This window comes from Lissotriton vulgaris, chromosome 12 (genome assembly GCF_964263255.1).
Source record: "Lissotriton vulgaris chromosome 12, aLisVul1.2, whole genome shotgun sequence".
NCBI classification, from domain to species: Eukaryota; Metazoa; Chordata; class Amphibia; order Caudata; family Salamandridae; genus Lissotriton; species Lissotriton vulgaris.
In genome coordinates, this window is record NC_141700.1 from 144,668,706 (window position 1) to 144,693,013 (window position 24,308).

Below are 24,308 nucleotides of genomic sequence, written 5' to 3' on the forward strand. Positions count from 1 at the left end.
GACGAGTGAGGGATTCAAATACCTAGGCATATACATCACACATAGTCATACACGCTTCATAGCAGACAACCTCACCCAGCCCCTGACACAACTACACAACGATGTCAAACACTGAAGCTCCCTACCGTTGACAACTACTTGGGAGAGCATCCCTCTTTAAGATGATGGCACTCCCCAGATTCCTGTATGCCGTACAAAACACGCCCGTCCCGGTTGCCCTCACATACTTCAAGGCAATAAACGCAGAAATAACAAACCTATTATGGGACGGGAAGACAGGTCGGATTGCCCTGCATAAACTCATGCGGGGATGGTATGATGGTGGGATCGCCCTTCCCAACATACAACAGTATTACTGGGCATCACAGCTCATGGTCATAAACCAGTGGCTTCACGTGCCGCAGGACAAGCCTGCATTCCGTATGGACAGACACCACCTTGATAAAGAAGGGATCATGGGGACACTATACAACAAAACACAATGATTGACACTCACAGGCCCAACGGCACATACGGTTCGAATATGGTTTGATGCACAGCACAAGATGGACTGGGAAGGAGTGTTAACACAGGCTATGCCATTATGAGACAGCCGATGCCTAGGCAAACTGAAAAATACAAAGAGCTTCAGACAGTGGGACATGATAGGCATTACCAAAGTCGGGGAACTTTGGAAAAAGGGCGAGGCAGTTCCACTAGCCCAATTGCAGACAACGTATGGATTAGCACAGACAGAAACCTTTAGGTATATCCAAATTAGACATGCGCTCATGGATGTAATCCCACAAGGCACACAGCTACCGGAAGCTTCGCCTCCAGAAGACAGACTCCTCACAGACCATTCAAGTAAGAAAGCCATCTCCCTGGTATACAAGAAAATCATACACAACCTTCAGGATCCCATGATAGCCTTTAAGGAACGATGGGAACAAGACCGGAGTACACTGGATGAGAAAGACTGGCAGGGAGAGCTGTCATCCCCCAGATCCCCTCCAAACTACGACTAATACAACTGAAAGTTTTACATCGAACAAATTACACACAAACACTACTACATAAACTAGGAGCAGCTTACACACCACTCTGCCTTCGACAGTGCGGTGTACCTGACACATTTCTTCACATTATCTGGGAATGCCCGAAAATCGTAATGTATTGGGAGGCAGTCATGAGCACAATCTCACAGGTCACGAGGGTAGAAGTTCCTCCAGAACCAAAACGATGCCTGGTCAATATATGGGAACGAACAGATCTTTATCACATGATGCAAGATTGGGTAACACTGGGCATGGCGCTGGTGAAGCGGTACATAGAGCGTAACTGAGGATCGAGACCAACTCCCACACTGCAACATTGGTGTCGGGATACGGACAATGCTATGGTTACAGAGAAGGCAGTTTATGTACATAGGGGATGCCCCAAAAATGGACCCAGGTGTGGGGTGGCTGGACCGCCTTTCGAGGAAACATATGCGAACACCGACAGGAGGAAGTACTAACAGACTATAGTGACTAATGGAGATCACAGTAAAAATGCTTCCTGCTGTAAGAACATATCTTGCAATTGTGTGCCCAATATTTATATTTATGAACACTAAGGATCTGTATGAAAAAACAAGACACTATATCTGAATGTAATGCACTGTCTAATAAGAAATAACCATGTACCGAGGAGACTTTAGCCTCGTGATGGCCTTGTGCCTTCTCACTAGACTACGAGCGTGGGATGGTGTTCAGTCACCCTTCACCTTCTTAAACTTGTGCCTAGATGTTGACATATGGAAAAACTTCGACCAGGAAATTGATTTTTTGTGGGTAAATCTGTGGAAATGATCGGGCCAGACCATGACCTCTTCTTATATTCCACAATGTAACGTTTAGCTTCCCGGTCCCTAAGAGCCTTTGAGTGCATGAAGGCACACTGGTCACAAAACGCAGTCATAGCCTGAGCACAAGCACCATAGGCATACCTTGCACAGGTCCGTGGCCAACAGTTACTTCTTACAGCCTCAGCACTAATATTTTTAGGAGAGGCTGGAATACAGACAACGTTGGAAGTGGAGCACTGGATCAGTCGAGGGGCACGGAAGAAAGGACCTGACATCAGGACGCTGCGGTGGTGCTTATATGTGGCTCCATTCCGTGACTTCTGGGCAGTGCGGAGTCACTGTGGAGCCATACGGCTCCTGGCCAAGAAAGAATTCCTGTCAGATTAGGAGGAAACAAAGAGGTATCCTTGTATTGAGGAGTACTGCAAGGAGTATGAGACTCCAGAGACCTAGATTTACAGGATCTCTCTCTCCTTTCTCTTAAGTTGCAAGAGTGATCACAGTTATCAAGCAAGAGACGTGCATGGCACCATTCAGGTGAAAATAATTCCTGGGGAAGAGTTTCTTCTCATACCTCACCCTTATTTCTGCATTTCATTAATTTTTACATTTCTTATGATGCCATTATTTTACGTTTCAACCCTGAAGTCTTGTTTTAACATAAACAGACAAACACGTGTTGGCTTGGAATTCTTGTAAAGGACTGAAAAATGGCAATGTGAATAAGAAAGCCTGGATGTTCGAATAAAGGCATTGGACATTACAATCCAAATCTTTGACTCATTGAGTGCTCAGAGAACTTTTAAAATGGTGAGGATACGGTTTCTTCCAATATTCTTCTTTTGCACGCAAAATGGTGATGTGCTTGCTTACTAGTCTTTTCCTCCCCAGCATAGCTGCAAAGGTTTCAGATCAGACATCGCCGACTTCATCAGCCCGCACGCCCTCCTCTCCGCTGACTACATCCTCCTCGGGGACCTCAACTTCCACCTGGAGAACAACAACGATCGCAACACCACCACCCTGCTGGACAACCTCGCAAACCTGGGACAGCTGGTCACCACCCCCACCCACTACGCCAGACACTCACTCGACCCAGTCTTCTCATCCAGCAAGGACATCGCCTTCAGCCACGCCACCGGACTCCACTGGACAGACCACAGCTGCGTCCACTTCAACTTCAGAAGGACCACGATCCACCACCACCAGCAACAGGTTGCACGCAGAAGCTGGAACAAGATCACAGCCGACCAGCTTGCGACCTCCCTGAGCATGAACCCTCCCACCACGCAATGAACACAAGCCAGGCGGCCATCAACCTCGCGAAGGGGTTCAGCAACTGCGCAGACGACCTCGCTCCTCTGAAGACCCCGCCTAGCAGACCCGGTAGCAAGAAAGCCCCATGGTTCACAGACGAACTCAAGAGCTCCAAGAAGAACTGCCGAGCCCTCGAGAGAACATGGCGCAGAGACCCAACACCGGACAACATGACTGCCCTCAAGCTCGCCACCCGAAAACACCACCAACTCATCCACGCCACCAAGAAAACCACATTCAAGGAAGGACTGGACAACAACGCACACAACAGCAAGGAACTCTTCAACATCGTTAAAGAGCTCTCCAACCCCAACGCCGGAAACAACGACATCACCCCTTCGCAAGACCTCTGCAACTCCCTCGCCTCCTACTTCCACAACAAGATCGCGGACATACACAACAGCTTCAGCACTCAACCGACACACGCCACGACCGAACCACCACCACCCTCCGCGCCTGGACCCCGATCAGCACCGAAGACACCGTCCGCACGATGAACTCCATCCACTCCGGATCTCCTACCGACCCCTGCCCTCACCACGTCTTCAACAAGGCCGACGCTGTCATCGCACCCCACCTGCGGGACATCATCAACACCTCCTTCGACACCGCTACCTTCCCGGAGAGCTGGAAGCATGCCAAACTCAGCGCTCTACTAAAGAAGACATCAGCCGACCCCACCGACCTCAAGAACTACCGCCCCATCTCGCTGCTCCCGTTTCCTGCAAAAGTCATCGAGAAGACCGTCAACAAGCAGCTGGCCGCCTTCCTCGAGACGAACGGATCCCTCGACCTCTCGCAGTCTGGCTTCCGGGCCAACCACAGCACCGAGACCGCCCTGATCGCAGCCACCGATGACATCCGAGCACTGCTTGACAACGGAGAAACAGCAGCCCTCATCCTCCTAGACCTCTCCGCGGCCGTCGACACTGTCTGCCACCGTACACTAGTGCAGCGACTCAGTAACGTCGGAATCCAGGAGAAGGCACTGGAGTGGATCATCTCCTTCCTCGCCGGAAGGACACAGAGAGTCCGCCTCCCCCCGTTCAGATCTGAAGCCACCGAAGTCATCTGCGGCGTTCCTCAAGGCTCCTCGCTCAGTCCAACCCTCTTCAACGTCTACATGACCCCCCTCACAGACATCGCACGCCAGCACAACCTCAACATCATCTCCTACGCCGACGACACCCAGCTGATTCTCTCCCTCACCAACGACCCCGCCACCACCAGAGCCAACCTTCACGAAGGGATGAAAGAGGTAGCCGAATGGATGAAGAACAGCCGCCTGAAACTGAACTCGGACAAGACGGAAGTCCTCATCCTGGAATCCTCACCCTCCGCCTGGGACGACTCCTGGTGGCCCCCCGCCCTAGGCAGCGCACCCAAACCAACAGACCACGCACGCAACCTGGGCTTCATCCTGGACTCCTCCCTCTCCATGACCAGACAAGTCAACGCCGTCTCCTTGTCGTGCTTCAACATCCTGCGCATGCTACGTAAGATCTTCCGGTGGATCCCCACCGAGACCAGGAAGACGGTCACCCAGGCCCTCGTCACCAGCCGTCTGGACTACGGCAACTCCCTCTATGCCGGAACCACCGCCAAACTCCAGAAGAGACTCCAGCGGATCCAGAACGCCTCAGCATGACTCATCCTGGACATCCCCCGTCGCAGCCACATCTCCGGACACCTGAGAGACCTGCACTGGCTCCCGGTCAACAAGAGAATCACCTTCCGACTCCTCACCCACGCACACAAAGCCCTACACAACCAAGGCCCAGGATACCTCAACAGCCGCCTCAACTTCTATGCTCCCAAACGCCAGCTTCGATCGACCGGCCACGCCCTCGCCGCCGTCCCCCGCATCCGAAGAGCCACCACAGGGGGATGGTCCTTCTCCTACCTCGCCGCCAAGACATGGAACTCCCTCCCGACCCATCTCCGCTTGACCCAGGACCACCTCGCCTTCAGGAAGCAACTCAAGACCTGGCTGTTCGAGCAGTAGCGGACCCCCCTCCCCCAGCGCCTTGAGACCCTCTGGGTGAGTAGTGCGCTATATAAATACTTTGATTGATTGATTGATTTCCATGTGTGACATTTTTATAAATTCTGTGAAATTATGAGTGTCATTTCAACGACTATGAGTGACACTTCCTCGCGAGCAAAAATCATGCAATGAAGATAAAGGAAACTTGTAAATATCAGAAATTACAGCCATTTGAGCAACAAAAAACTCCATGAACTTCCTGAAACTGCTGCAGAGCAATAGAAATGGAAGCACACTAACACTAGTGCTTCCTCCTGTAACCTGAATGTACTGTAAACGAATGTATAGCCATGATATTAAACAGGTTTTTCAGTAGCAGTACTTTATTACATTTCTGTGTACTTATGAGTTCTGTGTTATGCTGACACATGCACAGTTAAATATGAAAATATTTACTGGATGCAACAAATAGAGAAGAGAGCCCTAGTGGCAAAACACACACCAACACCCTATAGTCTGACGAGAATACCCTCAAGTGATTAGTACTGGTACCCAAGAAGGATGACAAGACAACAGCCCCAGACGTTCACTACAATGGTATGTGCTGACCAATAGTAGAGGCAGATGTTGGCCATTGTTAGAACTCACTCGTATGTAGAATGGACACATTTACGGAAGGAGATCCTGGGGGGTTAATTGTCCCAAAGGAATTTCTGTGCTCTGAACGTCAATGCAGTAAACAACTGGCTGGGTGCAGGGAAGAGGAAATTCTGGAGGACATACAGGAGGCGCAGAAGGACCATCATTGTTCAAAACCACTCTACCAAGCACATTAAGCGGGGAACAGTGATTTGGTGCATCTGTTTAGGTCTGCTTGAATGGCCCGGGGAAGGAGGCCTAAGGTTGAGGGTCGAAACCAGGTCCGGCTCCCAGGTCATGTACATCCCTAGGTAATGAAAGCTTACAAACTGGATCACCAGGCAGCCGTGTCTAGTGCTTTGGTAGATAGGAAATCAGGGGGACAGTACGACATTCACCCAGCCCAGCATACAGGGCATGGACGTAGGCTCGATGCCTAGGTCGCAACCTCATTTTGTTCAGTGTGTTGGAGGGCAAGTATTATTTTTTTAATTATGTTTCAATTATGTGCAATGTGTGCCAGGGGCTAACTCATGCAGCAGCGCAACCGAACCGTCCCAGACCAATGGGCCGCTACTTGTTCTTCCTTCACTGTTGCGCCTCTAAACGCCAGGGCAGCAGGCCTCTCTCCTTCGTCCCCGGCCTCCCTGACGCCGTGGCCTCAAGCACCCAATACCAGTCAAAGGAGGAGTAAAACACATCCATAGAAGGCAGCGGGCAAGCAGGCAGGCACGGGCGAGCAGGCAGCAGCGCAACAGAAGAGACAGCATTCAGGTGACACGGACAGTGTGAAAAGTATGTCCCGAGCCCAGCGCCGATCCAGCACTGTATGACTTGGCTGTCATCCTACTCTTACCTTGCTACCCTGTCTCCCCATCATCGGCCTCATTGGTCAGACCCAGTCTTTCAGGGCGATCTCGAGCAGTTTTCATCCGACATCTCTACGAATAGCCCTTTCCGGATTCTTGGAGGGGTTATTGCCTTTCTTTCTATTTTTTATTAGAAAATTGTGTATGGTTCTGATACAGTGGAAGGGTGTTTGTATTTTCGCCGCTGTCGGCCTCCACTGTGATCAAGCAACAAGGTAAGCCGCCCACCCACGCACCCGGAGGCCTCCGACAGCCAGGGAAGGCGCCACCTCAGCCCCTCACCACATAGGAGGCCGGGCCATGCCACTACCGTGAGCCCAGTCACTTACCCGGCCCGATACCGGTGGGTGCAAATCTCCCGCCGCTTCTCACCCACCTTAACGTGTTCCTTTTCCTCCGGACGTGAGGAGGCACTACGATATCCCGGGCCCCCATGGTGTGCACAGCAAGTAGTAGCAACCACTGAGCGCAGGCCCGCCCCTGGCGTCCATTTAGTGTAAAAGCCGCGCGCGCCGCTTGGGCAGAACAATTGAAACATTGTAACAGTCACTCTCAGCCCCTCGAGGTGAGAGCATTAACTATTAAATGACTGAGCCCCAGCAGCTGCTGGCAGTTGCAGCACGTCTTCGAGCAGCAGTACTGAGAGCCGGTGCAGCAGTACTGAGAGCCGGCGCACAGATACTGGCGCCCGTGGCGCTTGCTGGCGCCCTGCATAGCCAGAGTTTCAGAGTGTGGCATTATGCGTGACAATGCATTTCAGTGCGGTGTTGCGGAACACCACACTGAAATGCGTGAGCGTCACACCTGATGCGTGATACTTGACAGGCATGCCCCAGGCAGCAGGGGAAGATGAAGAAGAGGCTAATTTTGGCAAAGAAACTGCTGGCTTGGACTTTGAAACTGGTATTTGTCCTGGAAGACAGGGAATTGAAAGAGAATGCCCCCTTCGCTCCTGGGTTGCTGAGAGTTATCCTCTGCTATTAGTAAAGACAAGATGTCTTGAGTAAAGTGTTGTAGGTACGGTGACGGATAGATATGATTGATGCACCTCAAAGGTCTGACTTTGTTTGAATACTGGCATCAAGCCTCTCAACATTACCAAGTTAAGAGGAAGCTCATGTCAACTCTGGGACCCCTGGCACCGAACAAGTGACATCTAAAATCTACAACATCAAATGCCTCAGCTCTGAATGTACAGGACTCAGAATGTACTGATGGTGACTGGAGTTTTTACAGAGGTCAGAGATGTCACATGCAGGGTAAAAGCGGAGGTTGATGGCTCCAGTGTCATGTTTGAGCTTTTCCTCTGCTCAGGTCAGAAGCAAACTCCTTCCTTGAGCCTACCGTAAGTCTCCTCAAAACATACTTTGCGCTGCTTCATAGGGCAACGGTCCGGGCGACAGATGACACATACCTCATGCTCATCTGCCCACTCCACATAAAAAGCAAATATGTCAGAGAGATCATGGTGGCTCAAAAAGTAACTGAAGCACCTCAGGAGAAGTAGGGAGCAAATTGTATTTATTGCAGAAAAGCATAACCACACTGAAATTGAGATTTTTAACTAACACCAGCCTCCAAAGACAGCAGTGTTTTGGGAGGCTTCTCATAGAGCAGGGAAAATACGAGAGACTCGCTGAAATTGCAATGCATGATGGGAAGTTGACAGCATCTGAAATCTTATAGGTGTACGGTCAGTTGGCACTGAGGGTAGTTGAAGGCCATACTTTCCATTGAATGTTTGCTTAAAAAAAAAAGTTTAACATAGTGGAGTTTTCAGGCAGAGGCATACAAGGTTCAATTTGGCTGACTGGATGTGTATTTTTAAAAAGAAAAAAGTACCAAAGCAAGTTTTGCCTCATAACATTTCTTCTATTTTCTTTAAATAAAAATGTTGCTTAAAAGCGTTCCTGTGATTCTGTACATCCACATAAATTTTCTGCTATTTATTAATGTCAGAGGAAATCCCATGACTGTAAACTGATGAAGAAGTGACCTATAACGACACCAGGATGCAGCACTGGTTCAGCATTCAGTCAGATTTCAGGATTAAAAGTCAATCACACAAGTCAACAATGGACCTTTAATATGCACTCAAAGGTCAGCACAGTTGCAACTCAAGAAGTTAGTTGAAATCATTGATTACAACGGACATCAATTATTCCATACTTCTACAGTAATTCTTTCTGTGTATTTTCCTGCACATGGATCCCCCTTTGACAGATTATTGTTCAAAAGTTTAGGAAATCTAAGGCTTTGTAATACTGTTGTTTTACGTGATTTAAATTACTTGCTATATTTACATAATGAACGGAAATAAACTATGGCAGAACATGAGAAGACAGGCAGCTGGGATCTATATCATGACAGGTCTAACAGAAGGGCTTGTGTGGGATGTTAAAATACACAGGAGAAGTAGCAAAGTGAAAACCGCCTCCAGAAAAAGCAGCAGCCATGCCACCACGATGAGGTGATGAAGTCATGAGAAAGCATAACTTCTGTTCTCACCAAATGTCACCTTAAAAGAGCTGCATGGCTCAATAGTCTAACAGTTATAGAATGCTCCATCACTGAATATCTTGATGATGTCTAATCCAGGTATGTAGGAACAGCTGTTGTTAACCTAAAAGGGTAGGTAATAAATATGTTGTCATTAACACATGGTGGCATATTTGCCAAATATATCGAACTAGTAGCCAATCTCTGCCATTTAGAATGTAAGCTATCCACTTACGTGCCAGGGTAGGTGCAACTAGGCCCCTTGAAAAGCATAACTCAAAGAAACAGTGACTGCCAGATGTTCATTTGTAACATGTACATTTCAGCTACGAACTTTATGGTGTGCATAAACTGACAGATTTTCCAAGCACTAATCAAACGGAGTAATTCTGCATTTTATCGTATAAAAACAACTATGCATCCGCACCTACAATACAGAGTAGTCTTCATGGGCCACAGAGAAACATGTGACTTGCCTGTAACCATCCAACCATAAACTTTAAAGAGTACATATGACAAGAGTATGGAGCCTTCAACATGGGACCCACCCCATGGTAAAGAAAAATCATCAGCCCTCCCTCTTTAGAATAGGAGTTTGGAACACCAGTTCACATCACCTCAAAGGGTGCCTGGTCTACAATAGGATATTGCCGAGCTTCGATCTGGGTGTTCAGCCCAGTAGAAGATCCAATTCTCTCAGCCTTGAGATTGATTTTGAGTGTCCTGGTTCGACGCTCAACCAGGGAATGGGGGCCTGGGCTTGTTCTCCATGCAGGCTGTAATGCAGCCAGCCTGGAGAACAAGGAAAGTGTACATGACTGGTTTGGGTGGCTCGGGAGGGCCAACCAAACAGCCATTGCGCATTTAGGAGTGGGCAAACCACTCCTCCCCCTGCCATGCTCCGAAAGCAGAGCAGCCCCGCGCACAAGCAAAACAGCAGGAAACATAAAATGATAACTTAAAAGTTAATATCATTTTATGTTTCTTCTACGCATTGCTTAAAAGTAGTGGGGTGATGCTCAAACAAGTTACTTACCTGTAACTGTAGTTCTCCAGTATTAGAAGCTTTCATAGATTCACATGCCTGAATCATTTCGCGTCGTAGAGACGGGAGTCTCCGGTACATTAAAAAGCAATGCTTAGTAGTATAGCCAACTGAAAGAGGCTTAGGCCCATTTCCCTTTTGCAACCCATAACCCTGGTTATGTAAAAAGGACCAAACTTTTCCCTAAACCAATCAGGGCTCCTCCCCCTTTAGAACCCTCCTGAGAGAACCTCCTGCTCCTCCGATTTTCGCACACTTGTGCATAAAACACTTTCCGTGCTAAATCAAAGGTGAGTCTCTCCGGGGAGGAGGGTGGGTCGCATGTGAATCTACGAAAGCTTCCAATACTGGAGAACTACAGTTACAGGTAAGTAACTTGTTTTCTTACTCCAGTATTGGAGCTTTCATAGATTCACATGCCTGAATCAGAATAGCGAGCAGTGATATAACAAAACACATTTTTCTCTTTGTTCCATTTTCATGTAATATAGCATGAATAACACTACATAGTAACAGAAAAATTTGCATTTGTAAACAAGAGAAAAGGATGGAGGGATGGAAAGAGGGCTCACCGTTATTGGATGAGGTTTCTCAATACCGCTTCTCCCACCGCCACATCTGTCTCTGCAGCCGCTTCCAAGCAGTAGTGCCTGGTGAAGGTGTGAGCTGATATCCAGGTTGTTGCCCTGCATATATCCTGGATCGGCACTCCTGCAAATAATGCAGTGGATGTGGACACTGCTCTCGTTGAATGGACACAAACTTGTGCGTTCAGAGCTTTTCCAGCAGCTTGGAGACAGTAGACAATCGCACTGGAAATCCATCTGGCAATCCAACGTTTTGATAAAGGGAAACCTTTTCTGGGTGCGCTGAAAGCGGCGAAAAGTTGTGAAGACTTGTGAAAGCTCTTAGTCTCTTGTAAATAGAATTTGAGACATCGTTGGACGTCCAGTGATTGCAAAACTCTTTACGCCGCTGTTGTTGGTCGAGGAAAGAAGCGTTTTAAAACCAATGGCTCATTCAAATTAAAGTCAGTTGGTATTTTAGGAATACATTTTGGATTAGTCCTCAGAATCATCCTGTCTTCTTTAAATTGTAAAAAAGGGTCTTGAATTGTGAGAGCCTGTAGCTCCCCCACTCGTCTCGCAGAAGTTAGGGCAATGAGAAGCGCTACTTTCCATGTGGGAATTTAAGATCTGCCCTATGTATAGGTTCGAAAGGCTGCTTCATTAATTGTGACAGGTCTATATTCAGACGCCAAAGCGGTGGTGGAGGCTTTATTGGAGGAAAACCGGAACAATCCCTTCATAAATTGCTCGATGATCCTTGTCGACCATAAGGATGGACCCAAGGCAGACCTGCTGTAGCGGGATATTGCGGCTAAATGCACCTTTATAGATGCGTGAGCTAAACCAAACTTGGCTAAATGTAAGATGTATGGGATAATTTCATGAGGTGCCGAAGTCAAAGGATGAATTTTACTTTTTTGACACCAGAGGCAGAATCTCTTCCACTTCATTCTGTCGGTTTTGTTTGTACTATCCGCTCTAGACTTTGAGAGGATGTTTTTACATTCTTCTGAGATATTTAGCTGTTGAAACTCACAGTGCTCAGGAGAAAGGCCTCTAAGCATAAGGATTTTGGGTCTGGATGGAGCACTTGTCCCTGGGACTTCGTTAGAAGTGATGGAATTGGTTGGAGGCGAATCGGATGGACCTCCGCTAGCAGCAGAAGCTCTGTGAACCAATGTTGTCTGGGCCACCATGGGGCTATTAGGATCAGCTTGCACAGTTCTTTCTTGATCTTCACAAGCACTCGCGGCAGGAGGGGAATCAAAGGAAAAGCGTAGGCAAAGACGCCGGACCATGCCATCGAAAACGCATTCCCCCAAGACCCCTTCTGGGGAAACCGGCATTTCTTGTTCTTCCCTGTTGCAAAGAGGTCCACTGTTGGTTTTCCCCATTTTCGAAAAATGTTGTTCAGGAACCCTTGGTCCAACTCCCACTTGTGGCAAGATGACTTGAGCCTGCTGAGAGTATCCGCCTTGATGTTCTGATCCCCTGGGAGATGTTCTGCTGTCATGGATATCCCTTGCTGTAGCGCCCATTCCCATATGTCCTGGGCTTCCTGAGAAAAGGAGAGAGACCTTGTTCCTCCTTGTTTGTTTAAGTAGTGCATCGCAGTGGTGTTGTCCGTTCTTATCAACACGGACGACCCTCTTATCCTTGGTAGGAAAGCTAGTAGTGCGAAACGGACTGCCCTGAGTTCCAGCAAGTTTATGTGTAATTGCTGCTCGTGTAACTTCCAACGACCACTGACTTGAAGAAATGCTCCCCATCCTTCTAGGGACGCATCTGTAGTCACTACCAATGGAGCTGGTGTTGTAAGGAATTAGAGACCCTGTGAGACATTCCGTTCTTGTGTCCACCATGTTGCTGCCTGAACCATGACCGGTGTTACGTGGACTACATCCTGGAAGGATCCCTCCGCTTGACGCCACTGTAGATCCAGCTGTTCTTGCAGCAGTCACATTCTTAACCTGCAGTGAGGCACGAGGGGAATGCAAGATGACATTGTTGCCAGTAATGACTTGTACTTGCGTACTGAAAGACACTTTCTTTTTATAAAGTGTTGGAAGAGAGACATCATTTTCAGCGGTCTTTCTTTGGAGGGAAAAGCCTTGCTTTTCTCTGTATCTAGTATTGCTCCCAAAAAAGGTGATATGTTTCGTTGGTTGAAGGGATGATTTTTCCTGGTGTAGAGACAGATCCAGTTTGCAAACAAGTCTATGCAAGCCTTTGTTGACTCTCGGGTCAGCACTGCTGATGGTGCTTTGACTAGCCAGTCGTCTAGGTAAGGAAATACTTGGTGTTTCTGATTCCTTAAAGCAGCTGCCACTGGAGCTAGGCATTTTGTGAACACTCTTGGAGCTGATTTCAGGCCGAAGGCAGTACCTTGAATTGGTAATGTTCCCCGGCTACCATGAACCGAAGGTACTGCCTGTGTGAAGGATGGATGAGGACTTGAAAGTACGCATCCTGCAGGTCTAATGTGGTCATATGATCTCCCGGGTTTAATAGTAGAAGGATGTCCTGAAGAGAAACCATCCTGAAAGAATATCGGCAAGGACCAAACAGATCTATGATAGGGTTCCTTGAAGTAATTTAAGAAACATTCAGCTTTATCCTCTGCCATGCTAAGTGCGAATGTTTTAGTGGCTCTCTCCATCAGATTATGAAAACCACCAATGTCCTCTGGTGGAAAATCCATAGGTTTCGGTGTAGGAGACGAAGGTGACGGAATGAGATAATCGTCCCACTCTCTACTATGGTCCGTAATCTCTGCTTCTTCATGGTCATCATCTGTGGTATCTGGATCTTGCGGAGATCTTGGTGGTGGAGATCTAGGAAGAGGCTCTGTCACGATCTCCCCCCTACGCACTGGTGTACTTGGTACAGAGCGTGGTCGTGGCGTAACCTCAGGAATTTCTTTAGCGGTCTGAGGTGCAGGATATCTTCCAATAAAGAAGATGGCACACTTGTCATCTCCTCGTGATGTTCCTGGTGGTATTGTTGCTGATGTTGGGGACGATCCTGACATTCTTCATACTCATCCTGTGAGTCCTCCTCTTGGTATTTCATCCGTAATTGAGATGGGCTACTAGCATATCCAAAAGGACCACCATCATCTTTGTCCTCAGAATCCTCTTCCTCCAGAAGGTGAGAAGGAACTAATGGAGACACCTTACTTGGAGATGTAATTTCTGGAGTGTTTGTTCTTTTGCAGGCCAAAAACCGCTTTTCTGGTTTTTTTTTCACACGTTGACAAGATCGTCATCGCCGCCGTCATCATCGTCGTCGCTATCGTCGACGTTTTAGTCACCGTCGTCGTCATCGACGACAGTCCCTTGGTCGTTGCTGTCGTCGATCCAGTCGACTATGTGATTGTAGCCATCCTCGTCGTCAACGCCTTCGTCGTCGAAGGGCTCGTCGACGGTGGAATTGTCGACTGCGATAAAGCCTTCGATACAGCCTTTACCTCAGGTTTCGTCGACGATGTCATTTTCCTCGTCGAAGATGTAGATTTTTCCTCTTTCTCCTCAGAAGGTGTGGAGGATGGCTTTTTGACCCTGGGAGGAGATTTTGAAGGCTCGGAGGTCGTTTTCTTTACCTGTTTCACCTCTGAAGCATGACCCTACTTCTCCTTAGCTTAGCCTGAAGGAGATTTTGAGGGTCTGCGCCCTGAAGACCCTGACGTGGTCTTTTTAGGGTCCTTCTCAGGTCTCTCACCTGAGGTATGAGCCTGAGGAGATCTGTTCCTTTTTTGAGATTTCCTAGACGAAGATGATACCTCCTCACTATCACTTGAGAGGATCTCCTTCCTGGCTTTCACCTTCTGAAGCCAAAGTAATAGTCTTCCTTCACGATCCTTCAAGGTTTTATTGGAAAAGGTACAACATACCTTACAATCCTTCGCCTGATCTTCTGGATAAAGGCCGTAGATGCTGTCTTTATGAGGATCTTCTGTATAGAGCCTTTTCTTAGAGCAGGTGGCACAAGCTCTAAATAATCCTTTTTCTCCTTGTCAGCGATGATATAAGAAGGAACTTCAAATAAACCAATCTGGAAAATGAGACAACCTCAAATCCCAGTCAAGTGAGTAGAAATGTAAGAGTTTGAGCAGAGCTCAAAGGAGACTTCCCTAGCACAACGTGCGGCAGAAAATCTGAGGAGCAGGAGGTTCTCTCAGGAGGGTTCTAGAGAGTGAGAAACTCTGATTGGTTCAGTGAAAAGTTTGTTCCTTTTCAAATAACAAGGGTTATGGGTTGCAAAAGGGACATGGGCCTAAGCCTCTTTCAGTTTGCTATACTGCTTAGCATTGCTTTTTTATGTACCTGAGACTCCTGTCTCGACGACGGGGAATGATTCAGGCATGTGAATCTATGAAAGCTTTAATACTGGAGTAAAATCAATTTCAGCCTCCTTCCTACATTTACATGTGCAAAAACATTTACTACATATTTAGACTTAGGTTCATCTGTGTCAATTTTCCATTTTATGATCCTAAGAGGCCTTCGACAAAAATAAGACATCGCTGCTTCTTGGTTGCAAATTACTTTTTTGAAAAAGTATAAAAGTTTCTGGCACAAACATTCTTGAATGGTGTTGATCTGTCTAACAGAAGGAATAATAGAAGAACAATGATGACCTGTTAACACATAAGGACCGGAGTATTAGTAATTTTAGAAAAAAGTTGGTCCTAAAGGACGGCTAATACCTTTTTAAGTATAACTTGCACACTAGGCATAGGTATTGGAGTATACAAATCGTTTTATACAGTGTGGTAATTCACCTTCTGCGAAACAGATATTCTATAATGCAAAAAAACATGACCCTGGACCCACACACATTCAACAAATATTTGCGTCTTTTTTTACACTTTTCATAGGGGAATATTTTTGTGAAAACAAAGTGATGTACAGTAAGTGGTGTGACATTACATACCTGAACATATACAAGCACAAAGATGAAGGATGCCATTGAGCTCACAAGTGTAGAAATCGGATGTACCGTCAGAGGATTCCTTTTGGGAGCTTGACACTTCAGACTGTTAGAACACAATCACTTCCCCTATGTGACTGCTGCCAGTTACTGGACAGACTGCACAGCGGTTGTGGTAGTCTTTGAGCGACTGAGTAAAATCTAGCCCTTGGTGTAGACAAAACATTTCAATTTTACTGAGATTGGCTGCGACTATCGCCATGCAATTTGAAAAGGCTGTGGTGTTGCCTTGAAGCAGAAAGGTAGGGCTTTGTATTGGTAATGGACTTTTCGTACCACAAAAATGTGATGCAATATTTTCAAATCACTCAGTTTACAGTTTGAGGACACCCTCCATGTTACTTGGTCTGACCACATGGTTGTAAGATGTTGCATCCTTACTACACCAACTATATAGGGCCTGGAATAAAATCGATTGGAAAGAACTGACCAAGACCTTAAGAGTCCTCCAAACCAGTATTAATTGGTGAACCCAATGATGTAGTGGCTAGGTACGCCATTCGGATTAATATGGCAGCAAATAAACTGCCCCTTTCAGAGTGGCCAAAAACATGCCCAACGGCACCCTGGTACTCAACTAAGCTCAGGAAACTGAAAAGGAGGTGTCGGAGAGTGGAGAAAGTTTGGAGGAGCAATTACTCCTCAGCAGAAAAAACAAAATATAAGCTTCTCATTTTTTAATAGAAGACATTGATTAAAGCAGAAATACCAAATATTTCATAGATCAATTAAATCGGCAAGCAATTCCTCTAGGGAGCTTTTTAGAACAGATCAGATTGGCTCATGTCCCCCAAACCACTAACACCTTAATACTGACTCAACACTCACGCGATAACTTGGCCACATTAAAAAAAATAAAGTAGAGATAGTTTATAGGGTCTTTAATGTGAGCTGAAGCGCCAATCCCCCACTACCAGGAGCCTCCCCCCTCAGATGTCAGCTAGTCCACACTGTGCAATTTTCCGCCTCTCACAAACCTCAAGTCCTGAGATGAGGACTTGTCAAATGCTTACTAGGAGTTCCGGACCTGTCTTTTGAAAATCTTGGACTTCTAATAGGCATCAAAGGAACAGCAATGGTTGCCTGAGGTACAGCTGAATAAATAAAATGTTAAAATGCAAAACACAAAAACCTGCCAACAAGAGCCTTATAACTGGGATACGTCCAAAATGATCTTGATAGTGCCAAATCACTCTATATTTCTTCTCTGCCACTGTAGACGACTTAAGTATGGTTGCTTCTTGGTCTTTGCGTGGGCTTCAGATTCCCCAAAAATGCAGTTAATAGTCCCCTGACTTATTATAGGTCCATCTGAGGCTTAAACAGACTTATCTTAGAATAAACCACATACAAAAACCACCACAAAATCTCAGAGAAGCAACAACTACATTGGCAGTTCAATCACATGCTCTGGAGGATGATCACTTACTCTCAAAGATTTCTCTTATAAATAACACAAAGAGGTTTAGTTGCCATTTGTTCAAAGTCCATTATGCAGAAGCAGTTATTTGAAGCCTTTGCAGACGGCAACTGATCTGCACTGCTCTCCCACTGACTTCTCTTGTCCCTTTTCCTGGTGACCCATACAGCACTTGCAACAGTATTAACGACACCCTCTAATTGTGGCAGTTGGCACCAGGTTGCAAGAATACGAATATTGGATATTTTACGCTGGAATTGCACCTCATTTATTTTGGAAAGCGATTACAAGGGACATGAGGTGCTTTATACCTACCCTGTCGGGAGGCCTATTTCTCAGGTGGTGCATGAGGAACCAAAGCATGTGGTTGTCAAAGAGATCTGTGTGCCGTAGGCTTTCTTCATCCCGCTCTCGTTTGTTTTTCTTGATGATCTAAGACATAAGCCAGAAAACAAATTACACATGAAACACCAACAATATTTTGCATTCTCAAGAAGGAGTGAATGCATAATTATGTAGAGATGGGTTACGACAAAGCACAAGGCAATGTTGCCATTGATTCAATTCAACACAGTGCAGCTGTCGCCAGACCGTAAGAAATCAACAGAGAAGGTCATTGGCCCATTTCACGTGCTGATCTTCCTCCCTAAAGGATTTAATTCCGAAGAGGTTAAGCGCTTCCAATGAAAAAGTGTGCTTGTATTGCACAGATTATGCACAATATGGCAGGTCCGAGCTGTTTAGGGTAACAAGCCAATGATTAAGGCTATAGGCCCGATTAGTTCATTGTGAAAAGTTGTCAGCAGGCTGTAGACCAGAATCAATTATTTAGGAAAGCATATGTTAAACCCAGTAGGCCTTTATGGATTACACTACGTTAAGGCCTGTAGACATGTATTATTCCAACACAGAACCCGTGCCTAACATTGTGAAGTTTATGACAAATATAGGAATGGATTTTACATTGAACCACTTGTCAAATGTATATAAAGTTATTTTATATTGTGAACTTTGTCGAAAACAATAGTAAGATGTTTTCCATTGTGAATACCATGCCAAAAACCAGAGACGTGGGCTTTACATTGTGAACCCTATATCAAATGCAATGAGAAGAGGTTTTGCACTGTGAACTGCATGACACACAAAATAGGAAGAGCCTTCACATTGTGATCTATTTGACAACAGCAATACGAACAGGTCTACACAGTGAACTCGTCATAAAAAGCGTAGCAAGTGATTTTAAATTGTAGAAACCCTGCAAATACTGGGGCTTTACATTGTGGTATAATCCGTATGAAGAAGTTTTACATTTTGAACTAAGAAGCAAATAAGATAGAAATGGGTTTTACATAGTGAACTTATAAATAGTTTACTTTTAGGTATGGCCACAAAAAATGCTTGCCGTCTCCGGAGAGTTAATATTCTTGCTAATGTATACTTAGGCTCACCCAAACAAGTTACTTACCTTCAGTAACGTTCCTTCTAGAGGGTACTCTAACTGGCCATTACTCACATTGCTCCTCCTCAGTGGGGTGAGGCAGAGAGTAAAAGGCAGGGAGAGCAATTGGCAGTCTTAAGTGGAAGGGCACTATCACTTTCAGCAGAAAAGAAACGCTAGTTTGGAGCACTAACGGATCTGAGAAGAAGGTGGTATACAGAGGTTATGACAGCACCTATGGCTCACTGGCATGGTATGGTGAAGAGATAACTGCAATGAGGAACACTGTTTTAATGCTCAGTAATCTAATGGAGCAGCTAGGCACCGGCTTGAAAGCTAGGTACATCAAGAACCTGAAGACCAAATTAAGGTCCCACTGAGCTTTCATGAAAGTCACAAGGGGAATAGATATATGAGCCTCTTTAAGAAATTTTTCATAAGTGCTGAATTCAATAACGAGTGTTGGTCAGGCAAACGAAGAAAAGCCCAATAAGTAACCTTTAACAGTGCCCACAGCAAAGCCTTGCCGGGCTGTAGAGAAAATAATCCAAACATCTGACGGTTTGACCACAAGAGGTCACCTTGACGGTACCTACGCCCGGTCACCAACTTCACCCAATTAACAGCATAAATAGATCTGCTGGGTGGGCAGCAAGCATCCATTACGTCTGTAGTCAGATCAAAAGTGTTCAGCTGGTGCCACACAATATCCAAGTATGGAACCATTGGTTGTGGAGCTTCTGGTGCAGGACCCTGCCCTGCTCCTGAAACAGAAGGTTCTCTCGAAGGAGTAGACGTACCGGAGTGCAAATGCTTAGGCCCAGTAGGTCAGCATAACACACTCTACTGGCCAATGCAAGAGCAAATGTCTTTTAGCCATGTTGTACAGCAGTGCGGATGTGCAACATGTCTAAAAGTGAAGTTTTAAATAATGTCTCTATATAACAAAAAAGAGGAGTACCACCATAAAAGTCTCAAAGAGCGATTTTGGTGCGATGGTTTTCTAGTGGAAAAAGAAGAAAGTCCTTCTTTGGTTCAATAAACCCCTCACTCACCGACCTAGTCGGTGACATGCTTCATCATCGGGGTCCACCTTGACAGCCGAGTGCCATCAAGGTGTGCTGCGACACCTGGAATACAGTGGAGCTGGTATATGAATGATGAGTGTGTGTAAGTGTGTTAAAAATTGTCCTGGTATGACTTGTAGGAGAAATATTTTATTCTTAAGACTACTGGACAATATTAACAAGCATTGGAAATGCAATAGGTCTCGCGTTAGGAAAGTTTGAGCGATTGGTATTGTAAATTACACTTTTTTTATTTATGTGTTGGTTTTGAAAATAGCAAAATTAATAGCTTTGTCAGTTACAATGTCAATAGTTTTAACTTTCGCAAATGTGACACCTATAGCATTTGTAATGCAATGTGTGTTGTACTTACGTGACTTAGATGTATTGATATTACAAATAACAATGGCTTTTAATTTTGTAAATAATTAATACTTAAATAAAAGTTATTGTAATTTATAATGGCAATAGCTTAAACGTTTGTAAATAACTTTTGTGAAGATTATGTTCAGTGTATTTTATTGTGACGAAAATCCAAGAACATTGCATTTGCACCTACACGCACACAGAGCCACACACACACACACACACACATATATAGATGTGGTGGTGGTGGATCTGGGGGATATGGTGGTGGTGGATGTGGTGGTGGATGCGGTGGTGGATGTGGTGGTGGATGCGGTGGTGGATGCGGTGGTGATGGTGGATGTGGTGTTGGTGGATGCGGTGGTGGTGGTGGATGTGGTGGTGGTGGATGCGGTGGTGGATGTGGTGCTGGTGGATGCGTAGTGGTGGAAGTGGTGGTGGATGTGTTGGATGTGGTGGTGGATGTGGTGGTGGATGTGGTGGTGGATGTGGTGGTGGTGGATGTGGTGGTGGTGGATGTGGTGGTGGTGGGTGTGGTGGTGGTGGGTGTGGTGGTGGTGGGTGTGGTGGTGGTGGGTGTGGTGGTGGTGGGTGTGGTGGTGGGTGTGGTGGTGGTGGTGGATGTGGTGGTGGTGGATGCGGTGGTGGTGGTGGATGTGGTGGTGGTGGATGCTGTGGTGGTGGAAGCAGTGGTGGATGTGTTGGATGTGGTGGTGGATGTGGTGAAAGTGGAGGTGGATGTGGTGGTGGTGGATGTGGTGGTGGATATGGTGGTGGATGTGGTGGTGGTGGATGCGGTGGATGTGGATGTGGTGGATGTGGTGGTGTATGTGGCGGTGGATGTCATGGTGGATGTGGAGGTGATGGTGGATGTGGTGGTGGATGTGGTGGGGGATGTGGTGGTGATGGTGGATGTGGTGGTGGTGGTGGATGCGGTGGATGTGGTGGTGGTGGATGCAGTGGTGGTGGTGGATGGGGTGGTGGTGGATGGGGTGGTGGATGTAGTGGGGATGGGTGTGGTGGATGTGGTGGTGGTGGGTGTGGTGGATGTGGTGGTGGTGGGTGTGGTTAAAGTGTTGGTTGATGTGGTGGTGTATGTGGTGGGGGTGGATGCGGTGGTGGATGTGGTGGTGGATGTGGTGTTGGTGGATGCAGTGGTGGTGGTGGATGTGGTGGTGGTGGATGTGGTGGTGGTGGATGCGGTGGTGGTGGAAGTGGTGGTGGACGTGTTAGATGTGGTGTTAGATGTGGTGGTGGATGTGGTGAAAGTGGAGGTGGATGTGGTGGTGGATGTGGCGGTGGATGTCATGGTGGATGTGGAGGTGATGGTGGAGGTGGTGGTAGATGTGGTGGTGGATGTGGTGGTGGATGCGGTGGATGTGGTGGTGGTGGATGCGGTGGGTGAAACTGAAAGTAAGATACCTCTTTTCAGGTTTGTAATAGGACGTTTTACCATACAACACATGGGGCCAGTGTTTACATAGGAAAGGCAGAGTTAGCTGATTACATACTGATGTCGGAGAAACTGAAAATAATCACCTGGTGCTGAGTGACGTTACCTTTTTTTGGTAGTGTAACTTCAAATTTCATATTACAAGTCCAGGATTACAAGACCTAGCAGGCAAGGAAATAGAAATGGACTACTTACTTGCACTTGAAACTAAACAACCTAAGCTGTGTAAAATTGCATCCGAGTACTCCATGAATTGGATGCAAAATACAGAGTGCTCACATTTCCTAGACTCAACAAATGATAAGCAGTGGGCGGGCTGCAAGTCCTTTATTGAACACAATAGTATTGCAAGCGCACTCTCAAACGCGCCCCTAAAAACGAAGGTAAAAATATTGTTCTCCCCACAGACTTTTATTCTAGGTGTACCAATATGTGTGTGTGTTACACCTCCATCAGAATTAAACTACTCTTCTGATTTTGGCGCAGTGGCACTGAGGTGGTCGGCTCAACCATTAATTAAAAATAAATAAATCAAGAAGCTCCTAATGGCAGGTCCTGTAATTCGTGATTGGGACCTGCTCCTTCCCGCATAATTGCATACAAAAGAGACGTCCGATTCGAGTCATCTGCACAGTAGAGGTGGTATACTTTGAAGACAGCTCGAGAGCAATACAAAATAAATGTGTGCAGAGCCATCCCACTTTGCAGTAGAAATGCATTTTTAAGAAATCAGGCGGTTCATTGCTGGGTCGCTACTGGAGGAAGCACAGCCAGCAAGGCAGCTCATTCAATGCTCAAACGGCAAGCCGCTTTCAAGGGCAACGTCACGACATATTTTCAATCCATTTTACAATCCCCAGAAGATAAGTCTGGATAATGTATTGCCTTCTCTCGCTGCATGTTCCTCATAGAACACAAATGGATTCCAGTGTTTGGTGCGGTTTGTCATAACAGAAATTGCTCGAGGAAAATGTATGAGCTTGCATTAAAGCACCGCTACACAAAGTGATGTTTTAACTATAAAAAAAAAACTAGCTATTACCACGCTTCACAAAATGCGGCATTTACTCACATGGAGCCGCTTCCATGGACATCTTAACAACAAGCTGTTCATGAACACGTACAGGATTGGGTAAGACAGTAAGTGTATAGGAAATAAGCGTAAATGTACAGTAAATACCGACACCAGAAATGCACACAAAAATAAAATCCCAAACGCGGTAAAAGTTTAAGAGAAATAATAAATTAAAAGTCGCACTGTAGTTGCTCAGATGCACGACACCGTAAAGGCAAAAGGAAGACTAACACTAACAAAGAAAACAAATTAAAGACAAGGAAGAGAGAAAGAAAGGATGGAGGCTGAAGGCACGCTGAAGGGCGAGGAAGGCGAGGGAGGGAGGAGAAATGCGAGAAACGTGTGAAGCAGGGGGCGGGGGTAGTGGATACCTTTGAAGTCACTTCAAAGGCTTGTTGGCACAGCGCACGCTGGGGGATGACTGTGGGAGGGAGGCTGGTGTCTGTGCACGCGCTTTTAATGGCAATGCACATGCGCATTGAGCGAGCTTTCACGGGCACTTCATAGAATCGCCCGATCTCGGTAAGCTCTGTTTAAGCCCCTTTATATCGAGCTCCCGCTCTCAATGCACATGTGCATTGAGATAGGTCGCTCGACCTAAAAACGTGTGTGTAGATACAATAATAGGCTGATTATGACCGTGTGTATCTGTAGATAAGTGAAAGGTCTACATGTCTCAAACCGTATTGGAAATTACCGGTTTTTCGTCAGGACCAAAAAAGAGGAAGTGGGTGGTCAGGGCACACTAACACCCTGCCATACCTATATTCCTTAGTTGACCTGTTAACAGAATCTGTTACAGGGTGAAAAAGCTGTAACCCGGGTGTGGTTACGCTCAAAGTAAAAAAAGACTACTAAATCAGGGTCATTAGGCTGCACGGGATTAGAGGGAAGGGTGGCCACTGTTGGAAAACATATTAGTTTTCAATTGGTACGGTCAAACGGTATACCTAGTTTGCCCCTCCATGCGCCCGCTGTCAAGGTGGACCCCGATGATGAAGCATGTCACCGACTAGGTCGGTGAGTGAGGGGTTTATTGAACCAAAGAAGGACTTTCTTCTTTTTCCACTAGAAAACCATCCCACCAAAATCGCTCTTTGAGCCTTTTATGGTGGTACTCCTCTTTTTTGTTATATAGATACCTAGCCAAGGGGACCAGGAGTACTTTCCGTCCACTCACGTGGATTAATTCCCTTTACTCTTTCCATTTGTTTATTGTATATGTTTTAAATAATGTGCCACGACGCGGCCACCTCTGTGTCGTAGCATTGTTTTTTTGGGGGGGGGGCACGGGGCGGGCAAGCAAGGAAGAGGGACAAGTGGCGGTACAGGCAAACAACGAAGATGGGAGGGGAAGGTGATGGCAAGAAGCAAGTCGCACAGAGAAGGGGTGGGTGGGAGGGAAGAGGGAGAAGCAGCACGGAGAAGAGGTGGGTCGGAGGGAGGGGGAACAAGCAGCACAGAGAAGGGTGGGTGGGGGCGAGGTGGAACAAGCAGCACCGAGAAAGGGCGGGAGGGAGGGGGAACAAGCAGCCAGGAGAAGGGGCGAAAGGGAGGGAGAACAAGCAGCCCGGAGAAGGGCGGGAGGGAGGGGGAACAAGCAGCCCGGAGAAGGGGCAGGAGGGAGGGGGAACAAGCAGCCCGGAGACAGGGCGGGAGGGAGGGGGAACAAGCAGCCAGGAGACAGGGAGGGCGGGAGGGAGGGGGAACAAGCAGCCCAGGGATGGGGAGGGAGGAAGGGGGA

The 24,308-nt window shown here is 46.7% G+C and overlaps 1 protein-coding gene across 3 annotated transcripts in view; it reads right to left on the reverse strand.

Moving 5' to 3' along the window:
- The window catches only part of DCAF8 (DDB1 and CUL4 associated factor 8), a 470,600-nt gene that overhangs the window by 55,074 nt on the left and 391,218 nt on the right, over positions 1–24,308 (reverse strand). For all 3 annotated transcript variants that reach the window (XM_086947619.1, XM_086947617.1, XM_086947618.1), the window contains one exon: positions 17,481–17,597. In XM_086947619.1, the coding sequence (XP_086803745.1) occupies positions 17,481–17,597 (117 nt within the window). The remainder of the gene's footprint in view (positions 1–17,480; positions 17,598–24,308) is intronic.